Below are 20575 nucleotides of genomic sequence, written 5' to 3'. Positions count from 1 at the left end.
AGGGTTGCGATCCCCTTACCGGTCACGAAAAAAAAAAAAAAAAAAAAAAAAAAAAAAAATTGCTAGATGCAGAATAATAAAGAATATGCTTATTTTGTATTGTTTAGTTCTCTAAAAAGATTGTGCCTGTTTATACTAAACTAAGAATATTTTCAAAGTATATGCAGTGTCTCACTACTTTTCACCAATTTCACTTCTCCCACCTGGTCCAATTCACCATCGTCTCTCACTTGAATTCCTACCTAGGACCTTTAGTTGTTTCCTCTCCACATTTACTTTTCCTGCCATATATCTATCTGGCTTACTCTTTTGCTTCATTCAGGATTCTAACTGTTTTTAAGAGTTTTCTTCCCTGACCACCCTGTGCAAAATACCACCTTCCTATCATGTCTCTGTTTCCTTTCTTTTCTGTTTATTATATTTTACTCGTTTATTGTTTTGTCTCCTCCCTCTAGACTAAGTTCCATGAGATCAGAGATTTTGTTTTGTTCACTGTTGTATCCCCAGACCTAGAATGGTGCCTGGCATGTAGGAGGTGGTCCTCAGTAAATATTTGTTACATGAATTATATTGTTTCTAAATGTTGTGAACCAAGATAATAATCCTGGATGAAACAACAGAATTTGTTGACTAGAACAAGAGATCTAGTTAAGGGACCACATTGAACATTAGGCAGAAAAGGGATCTAAGCTCCTAAGAGTGACTCCCCCCACACCCAAATAATTTAGAATACCACCCACAAATAATTTAGAATATCCTGTAACTATACAACTTGGTAATCATTCTGTTTTGTTTTGTTTTGTTTTGTTTGTTTTTGGTAGCTGGCTGGTACGGGAGTAGAACCCTTGACCTTGGGGTTATAACACCATGCTCTAACCAACTGAGCTAACTGGTCAGCCCAATCATTCAGTTTTTTTTAATTTATTTTTCTTATTGAGAATTTATTTTTCTTATATCCCATAAAATTCACCTTTTTAAAGTACACAACTCAATGATTTTTTTAGTATACAGTCGGCCTTCCATGTCCTTGGGTTCTGCATCCATGGATTCAGCCAATTGCAGATGGAAAATAACAGATTGAAAATATTTGGGGGTTAAAGAAAAAGTAAAAATACAACAATAAAAATAATACAGATAAAACCAATACAGTGTAACAACTATTTACATAGCTTTTACATTGTATTAGGTATTGTAAATCATCTAGAGATTATATAAAGTATAAGGGAGGAAGTGTGTAGGTTGTTTAAAAATATGCCATTTTGTATAAGGGACTTGAGCATCTGTGGATTTTGGTGTCCATGGGGATCCTAGATCCAATCCCTCTCGGATACCAAGGGACAACTATGTTTACAAAGTTGGAACAACCATTGTTATTATCTAATTACAGAACGTTTCATCACCCCAAAAAAGAAACCCCATGCCCATCAGCAGTCACGCCCCATTCCTTCTCTCCCTTTCTGCTGGCAACCACAAATGTACTTTCCATCTCTGGATTTGCCTATTCTGGAGATTTCATATAAATGGAATCATACAATATGTGGTCCTATGTGATTGGCTTCTTTCATGTAGCATAATGTTTTCAAGGTTCATCTATATTGTAGCATGTATCAGCATTTCTTTATGTCTGAGTAATATTTCATTATATGGGTATAGCACTTTAAAAAAAAAATTCATCCATTAGTTGATGTACATTTGTGTCCTTTCCTCTTTTGGCTATTAAGGAAAATGCCCCTATGAGTATTTGTGTACCAGTTTTGTATGAACATATATTTTCAAATTCTGGAACCTAGGAGTAGAATTATTTGGTTATATGCTAACTCTATGCTTAACTTCTTGAGGAATTGCCACATTATTTGCCAAAGTGGCAACAATGTTTACATGCCCATCAGCAACATGTTGAAGATTCCAGTTTCTGCACATCCTCACCAACACTTGTTAATTATCTTTTTGATTATAGCCATCCTACTGGGTGTGAAGTGGTTTCTCATTGTGGTTTTGATTTGCACTTCCCTGATGGTTAATGATATTGAGCATCTTTTTGTAGAGTCGAAAAAGTGGGAACAACCCAAATATCCATGAAATGACGGATGGATTTTTTTAAAATGTGGTATGTCTATAATGGGATATTATTTAGTTGTAAGAGGAAATTAAGTATTGATACATGCTACTATATCGGTGAACCTTGAAAACATTATGCTAGGTGAAAGAAGGCAGTCTTAAAGGACCATATATTGTATGATTCTGTTTGTGTGAAATATCCAGAACAGGCAAATCCATAGAGACAGAAAATAGATTTAGTGCCTAGGGTTGAGGAATGGGAGGAAATGGGGGAGTGACAGCTTATGGGTATGGAATTTATTTTGGGATGATAAAAATGTCCTAAAATTGATTATGGTGATGGTTGCAAGACTTTGTATATGTTGAAAACCATTGTACCTTTTAAATTACTGAATTCTATGGTATGTTAAAAATAAAACATCAAAGTGTGAACTTGGATAGCTTTAATAAAAAAATTTTTGCAGGGACTTTGGAACAGATCATTTCCTTTTTAATAACAGTAACACTAATCCTTCTTCACTTTCTACCCTCACTGCTTTAAACACCTTTTAGGTTTGCCCTCGTTGGTGTTGGATCTGAAGCATCTTCAAAAAAGCTGATGGATCTGTTGCCTAAAAGAGAACTTCATGGTCAGAATCCTGTTGTAACTCCATGCAATAAACAGTTCCTGAGTCAATTTGAAATGCAGTCCAGGAAAAGTAAGCAATCCCTTAGAGGCTTTTATTAAAAGATGTGCATTTTAACCATGTTGCTAGCATTTGTTAGGTGTTATGCTGAGGAAGTCATCTTAATATTTAGTTCATTGGAGAATCCATTTTGGAAAGTCCATGCATTGAATTTGATTTAATCACTGGTTATGACTGTGGGCCCATATACTGGAAACCTACTCCCATTCCATTTTTCTCTAGATGTAACAGACCCTGTACTATATAACAGAGTGCAAGTCCTGTAGTGTTGCCATTCTTATCCTGTCATTCCCATTGTAGAGAAAGGAAGAGACTATATTCTTATCCTTAGATTGAAGGACAGGAAAGCTATGTGGATATGTGTTATGGTGGAGAAGAGACCACTGATAACCAGAAAATATTTCTTGATTTCCTACTTGGCACCAAGACCTTTTAGCACTTGTTAAAGTGAATATAGAAAAGATTTGCCATCACATACTTAGAATGTTATCATTTAAAGAGATACGATGGATGATCATGTAATTAACAGAAATTCAAGTGGTGTTTTTTCTTTTAATGTTTTAGCACTTAAGACTTAACTGAAGAATATGTTACAAAATTTAAATGCTCTATGCTACTGAAATTAAGATTTCTGTTGAAGAATTTTGGTCTTGGCTGCTGCAGAGTCCTGGTATTTTGAAAGTAGTTCATATTTACTCATTGGAAATACATTTAAACTTGTATATTTTGAGACATCAAAAGAACTTAAACAAATGTGAATGTTTTCCTAACCAATACTTCTCATGTAGTTTGCCCAGGCCCGGGACATCTATCTGCAAATTAATATATGTATAAATGAACTCTGAAATACAGTTGTTTCTTATAACAGTGGTTGCATTTCAGAGAACTATTTTAATAAGTGCTATTTATGAGTATTTGGATATTTGCAGCTACACAATCAGGACAAATGTCTGGGGAAGGTAAAGCTGGTCCTCCAGGAGGCAGTTCACGTGCAGCATTTCCACAAGGTGGTAGAGGACGGGGACGTTTTCCAGGGGCTGTTCCCGGTGGGGACAGATTTCCTGGGCCAGCAGGACCAGGAGGGCCACCCCCACCTTTTCCAGGTAAAACTTTTCTTAAATTACCACGGATAAAACATGTCTGCCTAATACCTCTTTTCCTTTTCTCTCTTTTTCAAGTAATGCATTATTAATGTGACTTACTCTCCTTGTTATGCTATTTTTGGAATCCAGGAAATTTGATCAAGCATCTTGTTAAAGGAACTCGGCCTTTGTTCCTGGAAACTAGGATTCCATGGCATATGGGGCACAGCATAGAGGAAATACCCATTTTTGGCCTAAAAGGTCTTTATTTTTCTCCAAACTTGCTTGACTTATATATAGAATATTTACATCCGTCTTATTTTCTTACCTCTTAAAAAATCCTTTCAAGACCATTTTTCCTTGTTTCACTTTCTAGCTTGGCATCAGAGTAGAATATAAGGTGGGTGATTTCACTGTAATAAGCGTGTGTACGCTGAAAGATGGAAATATCTCTAAGTGTTGTAATCTTTTTTTATTAAAGTTTTTGTTTCAATAATTTTTCTCAAGTGTAAATTGAGACTGTTAAATTTGTAAGGATATGCTTTACCTTTGTAGTTGTTAACGTAGCATTTACCATATGGGTTTCATTTAAAGAGAAAGAATTTTGGTCTATGAGCTATGCATTAAAAGTATAATCTTGGCATATAAAGGTTAAAATATCCTATTATTGAAGTGTTTTTTTTTGTTCTCTCTCCTTTATTCTGTAGCCGGACAGACTCCACCACGTCCACCCTTAGGTCCTCCAGGCCCACCTGGTCCACCAGGTCCTCCACCTCCTGGTCAGGTCCTGCCTCCTCCTCTAGCTGGGCCTCCTAATCGAGGAGATCGCCCTCCACCACCAGTTCTTTTTCCTGGACAACCTTTTGGGCAGCCGCCATTGGGTCCGCTTCCTCCTGGCCCTCCACCTCCAGTTCCAGGCTATGGCCCCCCTCCTGGTCCACCACCTCCACAACAGGGACCACCTCCACCTCCAGGCCCCTTTCCACCTCGCCCACCTGGTCCACTTGGGCCACCCCTTACACTTGCTCCTCCTCCGCATCTTCCTGGACCACCTCCAGGTGCCCCACCTCCAGCTCCACATGTGAATCCGGCTTTCTTTCCTCCACCAACTAATAGTGGCATGCCTACATCAGACAGCCGAGGTCCACCACCAACAGACCCATATGGCCGACCTCCACCATATGATAGGGGTGATTATGGACCGCCTGGAAGGTAAGTTAGTATGTATCTATGAACATATTTGGTCAGTAAAAGATAGGAACAATGACTGAAAAATACTGTATTGTAGGTACGTAAATATATCATTTCTGCCCTCCAGAGAGATGAGGTTTCTGAGCTGCTTCTTTATTTCAGCTGAAAGATACTGGTGTAAGAGAATTTTGCTTAGACTTGTTCTCTTTTTAGGAAAAATAGTGTGCTTCAGTCTGGAGAAGTAACTACTGTCTCAGGCAAATGTCAAAAGCAGCTAGTATGAATTGCTTTACACTATTACGACTAACTTAGGAAATCTGTTGAGTGTGATTTAAGGTTTATTTTTATTTTATAGGGAAATGGATACTGCAAGAACACCATTGAGTGAAGCTGAGTTTGAAGAAATAATGAATAGAAATAGGGCAATCTCAAGCAGTGCTATTTCAAGAGCTGTGTCTGATGCCAGTGCTGGTTTGTATATTTCTTCCTGTATTAATATTTCTTATTTTATGTTTTTAGTAATGACCTGAAAACTTAAGTGCATTCTTGGAGATAGGTCATTTACATGTAATAGTTCTTTTTCTATTCCCAAATTATTTCCTATTATATATTTAAAAAGCATTGAAGGAAGCTATATGTCACAGAATAGACCTGTAACTTGAAGTTATTAAGTGTAAGTTTAAGTTGTGGCCTTGACATTTAATGGTTCAGGGGCCTTAAGGCAGCTCATTTATTCTCCAATTTGCAAAATGATAACTTTCTTCACAGAGTTATAATAATAGTATCAATTTCATGAGCATGAAAAGCCTTTTCAAAAGATCAAACTCTAAAAAGAGACGGCTTCAGGGCCGGCTTGTGGCTCACTCGGTAGAGTGCGGTGCTGATAACACCAAGGCCATGGGTTCGGATCCTATGTAGGGATGGCCGGTTTGCTCACTGGCTGAGCGTGGTGTTGACAACACCAAGGCAAGGGTTGAGATCCCCTTACCGGTCACCTTATAAAAAATAAAAAAATAAAAAGAGACGGCTTCTGTAGTCATTTTAAATTATACTACTTTTGTAAAATGTTTTATCACTCTTACTCCAAGTGGTTTGATAGTATTTTGAAAACAGAATTTGACTTCATTCCTCCTCAGGTGATTATGGGAGTGCTATTGAGACATTGGTAACTGCAATTTCTTTAATTAAACAATCCAAAGTATCTGCTGATGATCGTTGCAAAGTTCTTATTAGCTCTTTGCAAGACTGCCTTCATGGAATTGAGTCCAAGTCATATGGTTCTGGATCAAGGTAAAACTTTCCTGTCTCATGTCTATTTAAAACTTATAGTTTACAAATGGAAAAAATACTATGTGTGGGACTCTAAAATAAGGCTTTGATACTTACTGTTATTCAGCGGCCAGAGTGATTTTTTTTTAACTAAATCAAACATTAGGTGTTTTCTTAAAACCCTTCAAAGGCTTCCACTTTCTTTTCGAATGAGACTGTAAACACTGAGGTGCTACTGTGTAATGTAGTCCCTGCTTATCTTTCTAGCCTAATTTGGTATGTCTCCACCTACTTACTATTCTCCAGCCATATTTATCTCCCTTTTTCTCTGGACACATGAAGCATTTGACCACCTCACTGTTTTTGTACTTTATATTCCTTCTGCTGGGAACCCTTTTCCCTGGCTTTTCACATGCCTGGCTCCTTATCCTTTATGTCTCAACTTAGTCTAACTTCTTAGGAGGGGTCTTCTCCCAGGTTAGTCTATCATTTCGTTCTGTTTGTTTCTTTCATAATACTTACTGGAACCTATTCTTGTTTGTTATTAATGCACATTACTTCCAACTAGAACACATGTTGGGTGATGACAAGAACCTTACCTATCCTGTTCATTAAAATATGCCTAAATGGTATCTAGTACAGAATAAGTGCTGAATAAATATTTCTTGAGTGGGGGAGTGAGTGAATGAATGAATGGTCTATTTCTTTTTGGTTTTTAAGTTAGGTAGTTCCTATTCTTATTGTTACTGTTAACCTTGAAATTTTACATATTTTCGAAAGGTAGATCTTTAGTTTTCACATGATATTCTTAGATCGGTCTTTAATGTACTTTGTCTGGTGGTAGAGTCTTCTTAATTAAGTTAAGGGAAAGGAGCTAGCCTTTGACATGGTCCACAACTTTATAATTATTACCTTTTGGACCCAAAGAAACGATCTCTTTGTCTGAAAAATTTGTCATTGCTAAAGACCATATCTTGTATCGTTTTCTTTTTAAGTTTTAAGTCCAAAATAAGAACTACCTTGATCAATGAGCTTTATAGCACCTAGTAATGTTTAAGTCTAGCTGTCTAGAGCAGAAATAAAAGATAAAAATATATTCTCATTTAAACCGATAGACAGTTATTATTTCCTTATTACAAATTTAGCAGAATTCCTAACAGTCGTTTAGGCAGTAAACGTTGGTTAAATTATTTTTTTTTTTTTAAAGGCAGCTCATGGAACATTTCTACTTATTAAATACAGTGTGAATGCTATACCAGTCCTTTGTTTTCTACTGGTCCTAATTGTTAGGCTTCTCCTCTACCTCCGCTCCTCCCCCAAACATATGTATATTAGAAAGTTTCTTAGTGGATAATGCTCCTGATGAAGCATATTTTGGTTAGCTAGAAATATAAAATTGATATTTATATAGGCTTAGTAACCTATTTTAATATGTGGTAATTTTTATGTACTTAAGCCCAATTGTATGTTGAATGATTTCATGAATTTTATATCTAAAAAAACTATATTCTAGATGTTCTTTAGCTTAAAATACAAGTACTTTGAAATTTTCCCTCCCTTAACTTTGTTTATTCAATAAACATTGTGTGTCTGTCTGAGGCTACTAGTTTAAATAGATGATGTGATGTATTTCCATGGTATGCCTGGTTCCCAGTTTTTCAGTGAATATTCTAAAAAATGAAATTTCTGGTTCATGCTTATTGGTGAATTGGTAAGTCATTATTGGCAGGTCAGTATAGTGAGTCTAAACTAGGATTACACAGAATTTTTTGACTTCTTAGATTTTTAAAGCACCAAAATATTGAATGTCTTTTTGAGTTATCCATTTATGGAGAGCATTAATCCAGTAATTTCTTTTAGAAGACGTGAACGATCAAGAGAGAGGGACCATAGTAGATCACGAGAAAAGAGTCGGCGTCATAAATCCCGTAGTAGAGATCGACATGATGATTACTATAGAGAGAGAAGCAGGGAAAGAGAGAGACATCGGGATCGGGATCGAGACCGTGACCGAGAACGTGACCGAGAACGAGAGTATCGTCATCGTTAGAAGGTGGGTATTCCCTGTTCTTGTTACATTTAGCATGTGTATTATTAACAGTAATTATAACTCCAAGGCTGTTGTCTATACAGTATATACCTACGTTAAATGGCCCAACTACTTGTTCTGAATTTAATCTTCTAAAAAAACATCTGAGACAACAGGTAAGTAAAGACAGGTAAAAATTTTTACCTTTTATCCTTGAGTATTACTGAGTTGTCACTTCTAGGTTTCAAATTAATGGTCGTAAAGCAGGAAAATAATCAAGAGGACTCATTGTGTACTTCTAAAATCTAAAAATTGGGATTCTCATAATCACAGTTTGCATGTGATTTAAACTGGGAGTTATTTCATATATATGCATATATTATGTGCTTGGATTCTTTAAAGTTTCTCTTTTGAACTAACTTCATTTGTCCCTAAAACTTAAGGTACTCTGTAACACTATAATATTTTATAATACAGGAGGATGTTTTCTCAGCATTGAAAGAGATTTTTTTCTTAATGTTTTTTAGAAAATGTTTTCCTAATACACAGATTTTGTTTTTAAAAGAAAAGAAACAGTATCCTTTAATTTGCAAAGATGTAAAAGTTACTGAATTAAAATGGGTTCAGGGTACTTCATATCTAAAAATTTTAAATTCTATCAAGCCATACATCCCAGGTTAGAATAATCTTGGAATAATTTTCTTTGATGTTTCATTCATAAACCATAATCATTGTCTTTTTTCTGTATTTTAAAACTTTCTTGTGTACATTTTCATAAAATGGGAAGAGTTGTCTGTTTATGCTTCATTTTCACGTTAATTTTATTTTATATCTGTGAACAGCATTTATTCATGTGAAGAGTGGGGGGATGGCACTGTAAGACTGTGCGTGTGACACAAAGGTTTTTCTGTAAACAAAAATATTTTTTCTTTATATGTTGGTGGTATATCCAAATTAAATTAAGCTAAAACCAACCCCCCCTCATAGGTAAATACTCTTTATGTGATTATTTCAGTAATCATAGGAAACATTGAAAATACAGTCGTGGTAATTGTTACTATTTAATTTGTTATGAGCAACATCATAAGCTTTATCAAGTGTATGTAATTCTGTGACAGAAAGCAGTTTCTTTAACAATAATGGACATATTTTAGGAGATGAGATCCTTTTCAAATAACGCTATTTAGAAAATAAGCATGTAAGTCTTATTTTTATGGAACACAAATAAGCTATTACACTATTTACAATTTTAAGGGCTTTTTGAAGTGAAAAGGCCGGTTTTAATACTTTTCCTTGCATTTTGAATATGCAGCTCAAATATTTATCAAAACTTTAATTTTTATATAGTTCTCTATATATAGTATTACAAAGTTTAAGATAAATAATTCTCAAAACATTCCTTTAATATGAGACAAAGCATCTTTTATTTTTAAAACTGAGCTTATTGAAATTGATACTGTTTTTGGATGTAAGAATTGAATGTTGTATTATGTAAATCTAAACACTAAATTTTAAAGATGTAGTGCTTTTTTATTTTACTGAGTTGAAAATATCTGATCCTGTCTTACGAAAAAATTCTCAGCGCCCATCAGTTGCTTAAGGTGGATTATAGTCAGGTTATTACTTGAAATGCTTAAACTACATCAGCCATTTCATTTATCGTGTTATGTATTTATTAGACTTTGTGAGTTATTAACAAGCTTCTAGTTACTGAAGGCATGATAATGAAACTTGAATACCATTTTTAGTCATCTCCAAACTTGGATGTGCCTGTCAAGGGGCCTCTAAAACAATTTACATCCAAAGTTAGTTAACGACAGTTTTCATACTGGTTTTTGTAAAACTAGTATAGTCAACTAAGAAAACTCTTTCTGAAAAGTCCATGGTTAATTTTAAATACTTTGAATTAACTCATATTACATTTTAGTAATGGGTACACCTAAATATATCATGACTTGAGTTTCATTACATTCAGACATTAACTATGAATTCCTAATGTTCAAACTATTGTTGACATTTTTTCTTAATCACTGATGTACCATACCAAAATTCCCATGTTTTGTTTGTACATTAATCAGAATTGAGTTGTAATATTGTATGTGCCTTCATCCAAGCAAAATTTTACTTAAGCATTTTCAGTGCAAAAAATTCTGTTGTCCTGGATTATTGTACCTTTGGCATACCAAACAGTATTTATTGTGGATGTAGACATGAACAAAGAGGTGGGAACTGGGATTAAATATATTCAAGTGAAAACATTTTTTAAGCTAGAAACTATCTGCAAATTTTATCACCATTATAATAAGGTCTGTTGTTGACCTCTTTAGAAGTTTTTAAATATGAGTCCTTTTGAGCTTTCATGTAAATCTTAAACGGACTAAATGGAGTAAGAGTGACTTGAAAGCTAATATGAATGTCAGTAGTAAGTCTGTAAACAAATAAAACAATAATGTATTCTATTACTAAAGTGATGGTTAATGGCTAAAAGGGCAAGTTCTTTAACTGGAAACAATGATGTTGGCAAGCTGTTAATGTCTGTCCCATCTTAATTTTTTTGTGTGTTTGAACTGTTAGTAATGTTAATTGCATTCTCTCATTTTAAAAATGTATTAGTTTTTCTAAAAGCATCCAGTACCTAAGTTCAAATAGATAATATCTTAATGGAAAATATCAATATTGTAAATTTCAGTATGTAAATACATTGTGCTTAATATTCTGTAATTTCTGCCTCTATTCTCAGACCACCCTGAGCAAAATAAAAGTAGCTCATTGCTTTAAGATTGTACACTTCTTACAGAAATAATTTCACTGTCATAGTTGAGTATGTTCTTTTAGGTTGTGATCCTCTTATTACTTGTTTGGAACAGCCGTAATCAGCAAATTTCTGTTACCAACAGTTTTTCTTTGTGTACTGAATAGTAATGAAACCAAATTATTTTTTTAAAATACTCTTTTTCAGGCTTTTCCTCTTCCTGATTTATGAGGTTTTACATATGCTCAAGTCGTTATCCATTTCTTTGATAGAATTTTTAAGCATTGGGTATAGGCTCTGGATTACATTACTATACTTTCCTTTGCTGTGTGTTTTATTTTCTTCTACCATAAATATTATGATCTTAGATTTTGTTCTTATTGTGCAAGATTTAAGATGCATAGCATTACTTATTCAGCTTATAACATTCTGTTAATTTGGGAAAAACCAACAAAACCAAAAGAACAAAAAATTCTTTCTTGCCTGTTAGGATATTTCGTCTCCTTAAGAGTTAGTGTTGCTTTGAGGCTTATGTGAAAATTAAATTCTCTTAATTACCTGGTGAGTGATACTGGTTGTAATAAGATTTTAAAATTATTTCTGGAACTCTTAGGTCATCTGAGATCTGTCTAATATTTCCCAGCCCCGTGTTTCCTTGTATTTTACAATATATCCTAACTACTCTGCTTCATTTGTATATGCTAGCTCTCTTTTCTTTAGCCCTAATTTCCCATGGCTCTAGTATTATTTGCAAAACCTGTCTGACTACACAGCTATCTTATTTAAAGTGACAAGAGAGGGTAGGAAGTGATCCCTTGAATGGGTGTGTAGTGTTTTGCTCACTGTGGTTTAAGAATATAGTTTTGTTTACAAATGATTGTTCCCTGTTTAAAAAAATCCAATGCCAATGTGTCACCTTGCTCTTTCACCTTCATCTCAGTGTTAAATTTACAACCATTGTTTTAGTTTGTAAATTAGATTGTTTTGAATAAATAATGTTTTGAATGAATATTTAGTTAGCATTGTTTAAAGAAAACCTCATGGCCAAAAAGGATGCCATTTATGCTATCCAAATTTATGAATTTGCTTTCTGTGGTAGCATGTTTTAATTCTCACAGTGAGTTCTGAATAACAAACAGCTCATTTTGAAATGTCCATTTTGTGAATCTTTTGGAGGCAGAGCTGATTTTTCTTTTACTGTGATAAAGTTTATTTCTACTTTTCAGTGCACTGCCTATAGCAACAATTATGTATGTTTTATAGAGTAATAAAATGCTTTAGTTAAAATGAGGTAAGTACTATGTTCAGAGGTAGAAAGATAAAAATATGAAATGTTTTGGTAGCAAGGAACTTTTTGTCAACATCTACAATAAACAGAATTGTTTTTGTATAATATGTTCTATTCAACATAAGGAGGAATTTTGATTTTAAAAATAGTTAACTTGTATTCAGATACTTGTCTTGCCCATATCATTTCCATTCCTGTCATTAAGGAGTTTTCAGATAGAGAAAAGTGAGTTTTATTTCATTGAGTTAATAATACTGTATCTCTAAAATTAGATGAGAATCCTTTTAATTCACTATATTAATATGAAAATGTATATAATATGTATATATATATATAAGAGCCCTATCAAATATATATTTCAATCTTTAACCTAAAAAGTGAATTTACCATGAGTTTAAAATATTGATGCTAACAAATTTTCATAGATAAGTTTCTAATAGAAGTACTCATGATTTGAGTTATTAATAATAATGGCTTGATTTTACATTATCTCAAAATGCAGGTACTTCTCTGTGTATTGAAATTTTACTTAGTGCTCACTTTAATTTACAGACCTTATTAAAGAGCTGTAGATTCCTTTTGTCTTCTTAGTTGTTATAACAACTGTTGACATAGGCCTTCCTTTTATAACTGATAGCTAAAGCAAAGTAATTGTGTGGCTTTGACATTATGGATTTGACCAAATGGTATTCTGAAAACATGAGCATTGAATGTATTTGTCACTTTTAAGCTTCTTTTTGATATTTTTGTTTATGTAGATGTCTGATACATTTGAGACTATCTTATGGAATTGGATTATTGGAAATGGGTTGTATTGCCTTCAAATTTGCTTTCATTTGAGATTGTAAATTTCATATTTCCAAGTGGATAAATGTAAAGTGTTTAAAAATATAAATAAAAACTGCCAGACTATCCCCCAGATTTTATATGTCTGTATGGTAAAAATCAAGTTTATTAATAGTAAAGGTCTTTCAATAAAATATATAAACAAAAGATTAGTCTTGGATAAAGATGTGTATTGTAATGTCACAAACAGGATTCTCTATATAAAAAGTAGTAAAATTTTCCACTGGAATTGCAATGATATAGAGTTTGCAGTATATGCAATATGTTTTTTGGAAGGGTTGAATATTTTTTGCTCACTATGACTTTAAATAATTTTTCCCTGTTTATGACCCCAATCTCTCTTCTTTATCCTTCCCAGCACAACAGAAAAATTTAGGGAGATAGTATTCTTTTGCAGTAACATTTATGAATTTCCCATTAATTATTTTCTCAGATTAGAATAAATGCCTTGGCTCTTTTTAATGCTTTACCAGATTTCTAAAAGTACATTGCAAATAATAAATAATAAAACATTTGAAAGCTGCCATTTTGGATTTTTTCTGTTAATTAATTCCACTAAATGGCTTCATCAACATACCCATAAGATGAAGGTGCAGTAAAAGGTAAAATTAGGAATGGCTTAAGTATCTCTTTCAAAAATACGGGCATATAGAAACTATTTAAAAGTGAAAGTCCAAGGTTATAACATCTGTTTTTTTTCATTTTGCAGTTAAAATATTTTACTGCTAGGCAGTGTGAATGTATATGTATACTGATGCTCTTAAGATGCTTACAACATAGTTGGGGAAGAAAGGACGTAAAAGATAAAATTTATAGTTTCAACAGAAATTACTCTTAATTGTAGAGCATAAAGCATTTTCGAATTATTTTTATGGCAAGATATCACTAAACATTGTGCCCTTTTGACTCCAAAGTCACTTTATTGTTGAAATGCTCTCTTGGAGTTTATATTATGAATATATGGTGTTTCATGATCACTATGTCCAAGTTAATTGAATATTTCTTTTGTGAACCTCTACCTGAAGTTTGCATATATATGTATTCTTGAAATTTTAGTTTATCAACTTTGTTTTTTTTGTTTTTGTTTTTTTCCTTTGTGAGTTTTCAATGAAATTTATCTTTGTAGATTCCCATTTAGCTTGTTTTTAGTTAGTTTATATATATTAGATATTTCAGTATAGGTGGAATAGAGTGAAAGTAAATGTTTTAAATTTGTATTATGTCTAAAGATTTGTATGTGGATGTCATTTATTTAAATGTCCATACTGAGCTACTTATAAATTTTATTTCAATTTTGTAATATGGATCACCATTTGATTTATAACCACTGCAGAAGATCCTGTATCCTGTCAAATAAATACAATTAATTTGTAAAATAAGTTATTGCATTTTATATTCAGTTCAGCATTTAATTGTTAAATGAGTTAATATAGTATTGATATGTGGGTGAATGAAAAATACATTAAAATCATCCAAGCATTTTCTCATTTATTTTTGTAGTATGCATATTTTAGAAGATGATTTATGAATGTTTCATCATCACAGAAACAGTAGCTGCTATATTTTCCTTGGTTTCAGTCATTAAATTAAAAAGTCAGTAATATCTAAGAATGAAATCAGAATGTCTCAATTTTCATCATCAGATAAATTGGGAGCATTTCTCCACCACAGATGCAGCTACTGTTTCAGTTAATTCTTATTTTGTGTTAGAATACATAACAGTGAAGTAGATGCACGACATGTGTATGTATAGTTAAGCCAGCATTTTTCTGTGTATTATGGGGAATAGCAAAATCTACATCACAAATTTTGACACATTACAGCTGAAGGAAGAGGAACACCTTCCAAGACAAAACAGTCTTCATGGGGGAAAAATGACGCTTGTCCAGCAGTTTACTTCTTGTGATTGAACTGAACCTGTAAGGATTCATGGATAAAATGAACAGGAATAGATCTGAATAAAGCAAATCTGCATAAATGGTAACCAGTAGCTCTACTTTTATTTTTTATGTTGCTTAACTGTTTTATTTGAAGGAAACCCGTGTGATTTTAGAAGTTATAGCTTTTGCAACTTTATTACTGGTTATATACATTTGGCCATTATAATGTGCAAGCAATTGGAAAAAAAAAGTCAAGTAAATGCTTGTTTTTATAGTAGTTTGTTCTTGTTAAAAATGTTCATATGATAATGTCTGTAAACAGCACCACTTTGATTACAATAGATGTAGTGTTGTAATAAACTGTTTAATGGGGCTGATGTGTAAAGCTGTTCAAGTTATTTGATGTTTACACCTCAGGGAAAGTCTTGTGTTCAGCAATATCTAAAGATAATGTTATTATGACAACATTTTTACTGTCCTTTAAAAAAGCATTGCAATAGCATTTTTAGATATGCATCAATCTAATCTTGCATTCAGTGAATTAAACATACTAATTAAGTGTCTCTTGCCCTTGATTTTGATATTAGAATAGGTGATTACGTGGATATTTAATATTTCTATATTCTGCTTTTCTAGCTGTTTTTACCTAGTTAGCTTGTGACTTTGCTGAATGTTATGTAAACTTGTAAAAATGGAAATTTGACAGACAGCAACCCGGTCAATGTGTTAGGGATCAAAAAATTTGAGGTTTTAACATTTTAGTAAAAATTCATACGTATTTGCTACCGTAATGCAGCTTAATTACAACACAGATGTACTGAAACAATTGTGAACTGTTAGCATTGAAGAAATATTTTGACAGTTCTGATTTGATGCTGCAGTTATTTGCTGTTTTTTTATTGATGGTGCTTGTGGTTCATTTTGAAGCCACAGGCAGTGTAAATACAGCTGTGCCGCAGGTAAATGTGAGTAGAGAGAGCCTTAGTTTTATTTTCCAGTTGGTGTAGATTTCTGAAGATGTGATGTTTATTAACACTAAGTTTTATTCTCCAGTATGTGTAATGGGATATTACAGGTGTACCCTGTCTCCACAGTTTAAGGAATTCTGTGTATATTCATGCAACCTATTGATTCATGGTAAAGTTAGTTAAGTTAATCAAAGGGTTGTTTTTTGTTTTTTGTTTTTTCCCAAAACTGCCTTACGTATAGGCCCACATTAAAAAGCACCTGCCTGGCATGTGTTCTTAATTTGCAAAATTAGCAGAGGCAGATTGTCAAACTGATTAGATATTTTTATAGGAAGGTAGTTTTAAATCATAACTTCAGAAATTTGAGTTAAAATCCTCAAGCAAGTTAATTTGTTTTTAATATATTTTTAAGATCTGATTATATTTGAAAGATCTTCTGATAACACCACACTGGTTTTTAAAGTACAGCTGAACTTTAGGACAATGAGTAAGATATTTAGGTATCACAGATGTTATGTAATATACAACTGTAGAAGCCCTCCAGAGATTTCCACTGCCGTTCTTCAGTTTCATCTTGTCTGCTGTCATACTACTACTCACAAAATTAGCAGTTTTGAATTATCCATAGTACTGCCAGTTTTATTTTAAAACATTTTGTGATTGGAGTATATTTGTGCATGGGAACATTGATGTTTACCAGAACTGTGCTCTCAGAATGATTTTTTAAGTGTTTTATCTTGTTGAAAATGCAGTTGCCTTTTTAACATTGAGAGTTGTATCAAAATCGATTTTCTTGTTTTGTGTATAGGCGGTGTTAGTTTTCGTCATTTTCAAAATCTTTTTTATTGTTTTAATTACAATGCCCTAATGTGAAGAAGTGTGGACATAAATATATTACAAGGGAAATTAGTTAATATAGTAAGGTTAAAAGGTAAGTAAAATGTCCAGAGAATAAAATTTTCTCTGAACAATTTTAAAATGGAATCACAAAAATCTAACTGCACTTGAACTTGAAATGGAACTGGAAATTTTATACGAAGTAAATCCTTCATTTACCTTTTCCATTTTTTATCAGTGGAACCCTTTAATTGCTCCTTCTATAATACTGTTCTCCCTGCTTGGCTGATCTCGTTACATGACTTTTGTTGCAGACAATGTGTGTGCTAGAATCATTTGCTGCTATTGTAAGTGTTGTCAGAAGGAAATAACTTTTTGGATTGACCAAGTAATTTTACAAAGTCTTTTTCTACCTGATAACACATGAATGTATAGCAGTAAAGGTGAAAATTGCAAAACTTGTTTTATTCTCTATACCCCCTTTGTTGTTTATGGGCTGGTGTTATTAAAAAAAAACAAAACAAAACAACAAAAAAAACCACCTTTTTAAAATGTAACTGTATAAAAATAATCCAAAGACATAAACCCTTGCATAGACACCAAAAAAAAAAAATGTGTCTCAGAGACTGTTTCTGTTTTTTCTTAATTAGTAGTAACTGTAGTGGATATAAAAATAAATGAGTCCAATTTTAAACCATAGCATTTGTTAGTGCTATGCAGTCACATTCCTTTCAGCCAGTAGTAAAGTTATGGATGAGTGGGTACAGCACCTGAATGGTATTGCTTCTGAAGCAGCACTTTAAATTGAATATGCTGCTTTTGGTTAAAGGAGGTATGTTGTAGAAAGGATATTCCAGTATAAATTTGCAAGTGTTTATTTTGTCAATTTTCATAAGCAAGATATGCAGTAAGTTGCAGGGCTATTAATCATAGTTTAGCCCATTTAATGGCCTGTTTACCTAAAATGTTCTTAAGCAGCTAAGGTACAGTTTGGAGTTCACAAATAATTTGTAGCTTAAGATATTATTTTTATTTAATTCTCCTGTGGAGAACATTTTTTTATTTTTTACTAATCGAAGGTCAGTTCTTAAAATAAACATGGAGGTTTTAATGAATGTTGTATAATATTTTATAATGAAAGGGGAAAATTATTGAAAGGGGAAGGACTTTCTCTTTCCCTTATGTATTTAAATGTGCCAATAACCTAAATACATACTATTCTTACAATGAGATGCTACTACAAGACTTTTCTGTTGGAGTGCTCTTGACATTTTGGTTTTCATACCTGAATGATCATTGCATTTTCTGTATCTTATAAGATAGCTCCAATTTTGTGTTTTAAACTTCAGCTCAAGAGGTTTATGTTCTAATTCTTTACTGAGAATATAGTATTGAGATTCTCACTGTCTTACAGATCACTGCTTTTTAAACTTTATTCAAGTTCATTTGCATCCCATAGCCCTCTGTAAATGTTTTCCCCAGTTGTATGTACTTAAATGCACGCTTTGTACATATTAGACATTTTTTGTGCTAAAATGTATTAAGTGGGATTTTTGTAGCAAAGCATTCTATTTTTCTGTTCTTACAGTGTGTGTGTGTTTAACATTAACCTTCAGTTTAAACACTGGTGTATTTTATTTTTTAGCAACTTGACTCTTAGAAGCCTTAGACTAATTTTTTAAATAAATAGTCAACCAAAAATTATAAATTTATTAAGATGTGGCCTTACATGTGGCATTCCTTGTGTTCATAATGTGAAATTTTCAATTTAGAGAAACCAGGATTCAGGATTAAAGTTTCATTGTAAGTTGAAATAGAAAAAATGTGTTAAAATGTCTAGGCTTCTGGGAGAAAGTGCTTATGTTCTTCTTTCTTGGCATTAGAAAGAAGCAATGTGAATTTTTATGAATATTCAGAATATTCAGCCAGTTGTATTCTGTTCCGACTGATTTAGGTTTGTCTTAACCAATGTTTCTTTAAAATTTCAGGTTGTTGGCATTCACTATCTGGGTATGCAGCTACTGTGCTTTTTTGTATGGGACATACAACACTTGGTTATATACAGACAGATTTTAATGTTTTAAAGACTTCCCTGCTATATTAATTAACGTATCGTAATGGGGGTCTTATAAAGTATTAGGTAGAAATTTATTGAAGTCACACAAATCTTGAAATGGTATCTGCAGATAGTAAATACTACCAAGAGTTTTTCATGTGGGAGTATCCTAAAACTCCACCATGGGTGTAAATCTTTTACATTAATTTCATAGATAGACCTTGCATTTAGTAAAAACATTTCATTTTGAAGGTGTGTTCTTTTTGTCGCACTGTTATTGCATAACACTTCTCAGCATTCTGTAAGTTAAGTTACTTAAAAATACAGTGGTGAATTCATGTTTGTTTATTTTTTTATTTTGAAAACTGTAGTACTCAGGTGGTATTTAATGGGAAAGGATCCTTTGGGGTAAATCATAATGTATTCTAAGGAATGCATCTATAACACTGATGACTTTAGCCTTAAAAAAAGGTCTATTTATTATTCCTTTTTCTTCTGCATCCCATGGTATATTAGCAAAGTAGTTTACAGCCCTGTACAGCCTTACAAAGTTGTTTTACAATTTTTAATGGAAAGCCCTTAACAAAAAAGTTGTATCATATTACTAGTATTCATGAGTTACTTAATCATAGTTTGTAAATTATTTGTCTAATATCAGAAGGCCAAAGAAAGTCTTAAATTTTTAGCTATTGATTCTATGGTGACTCCACAGTAAGATTTCTGTCCAAAAGGTAAGGTGATATTTGATCAAATAGACATCTTTTTGATGTCCGCAAGAACTAGACTTCCATATTAGCTTCTATTAAAAAGCTCATGCCATTTTATTAAAATGTTTGTAATTGCGATTTGTGTTTAATGTTTACTTTGTCTTTTCTTTCTTTAGCATTTAGGTGACTGTTCAGCAGTTTGCTATATGGCCATTGTTGGCCTTAAACTGCACTGGTAACAAGCATGGTTATTTATCTTGTATTGAAAATAAAACAAAGTTTTGATAAGACTTTGTAGTTTGTCTTTTTTGTTTGCTTTATAGTTTGTTAACCATTGCGTATCGTTTTGAATAATTAATATCTGTTGGCATTATGCAGTATAACAGAAATTGGAGTGTTGTCAGTATTTTTTAGGCCACCCTCTTTAGATGATGGCTTTCTTATATCTTGGCATTTTGATGCTCATGATATCTGGCTAAAATTAGAATTGAAGAACCTGAAGGATTTCTGGGCTGTTTTTTAAATCGAGGATTCAGAAAACATTTGTCTAGTTTTAAGGAATTAATAACCTTATTAGACTTACATCAAGTAAAAATGTTTTTAGATTACAGCAAAAAATATTTCATCAGTTAGCTTAGAAACATTATAGGGTACTTTTAAACAGTAATAAATTTGTGATTTCAATAAATATCTGTGTGCTGGGTGTTATATCAGGCTCCTGTTTTCTCACCTGCAAGCTTCAGTGTATGTTAAAGGTAACAATTCTAAACAATTAAAATAACCATATGAGAAATAATAAGCTACTATCATGGATCCCTTTCCATGCTTCCATTAAAATTGTGGTTCAGGCTGGCCAGTTAGCTCAGCTGGTTAGCACAGCCTTGTAACACCAAGGTCAGGGGTTTGGATCCCTGTACCGGCCAGCC

At 33.0% G+C, this 20575-nt stretch overlaps 1 protein-coding gene across 1 annotated transcript in view; it reads left to right on the top strand.

Moving 5' to 3' along the window:
* Positions 1-16429, top strand: part of CPSF6 (cleavage and polyadenylation specific factor 6, 68kDa) — a 27000-nt gene extending 10571 nt beyond the window's left edge. The window contains exons 4-10 of the mRNA XM_008575232.1: positions 2611-2756; positions 3674-3847; positions 4534-5038; positions 5373-5488; positions 6154-6307; positions 8147-8339; positions 15025-16429. Of these exons, the coding sequence (XP_008573454.1) occupies positions 2611-2756; positions 3674-3847; positions 4534-5038; positions 5373-5488; positions 6154-6307; positions 8147-8336 (1285 nt within the window). The 3' untranslated portion in view covers positions 8337-8339; positions 15025-16429. The remainder of the gene's footprint in view (positions 1-2610; positions 2757-3673; positions 3848-4533; positions 5039-5372; positions 5489-6153; positions 6308-8146; positions 8340-15024) is intronic.
* The last annotated feature ends 4146 nt before the right edge of the window (positions 16430-20575 follow it).

Source organism: Galeopterus variegatus, unplaced genomic scaffold (genome assembly GCF_000696425.1).
Source record: "Galeopterus variegatus unplaced genomic scaffold, G_variegatus-3.0.2 Scaffold1159, whole genome shotgun sequence".
Classification (NCBI taxonomy): Eukaryota; Metazoa; Chordata; class Mammalia; order Dermoptera; family Cynocephalidae; genus Galeopterus; species Galeopterus variegatus.
Note: the sequence above shows the minus strand (reverse complement) of the source record. Positions and strands in the feature narration are given on the sequence as shown.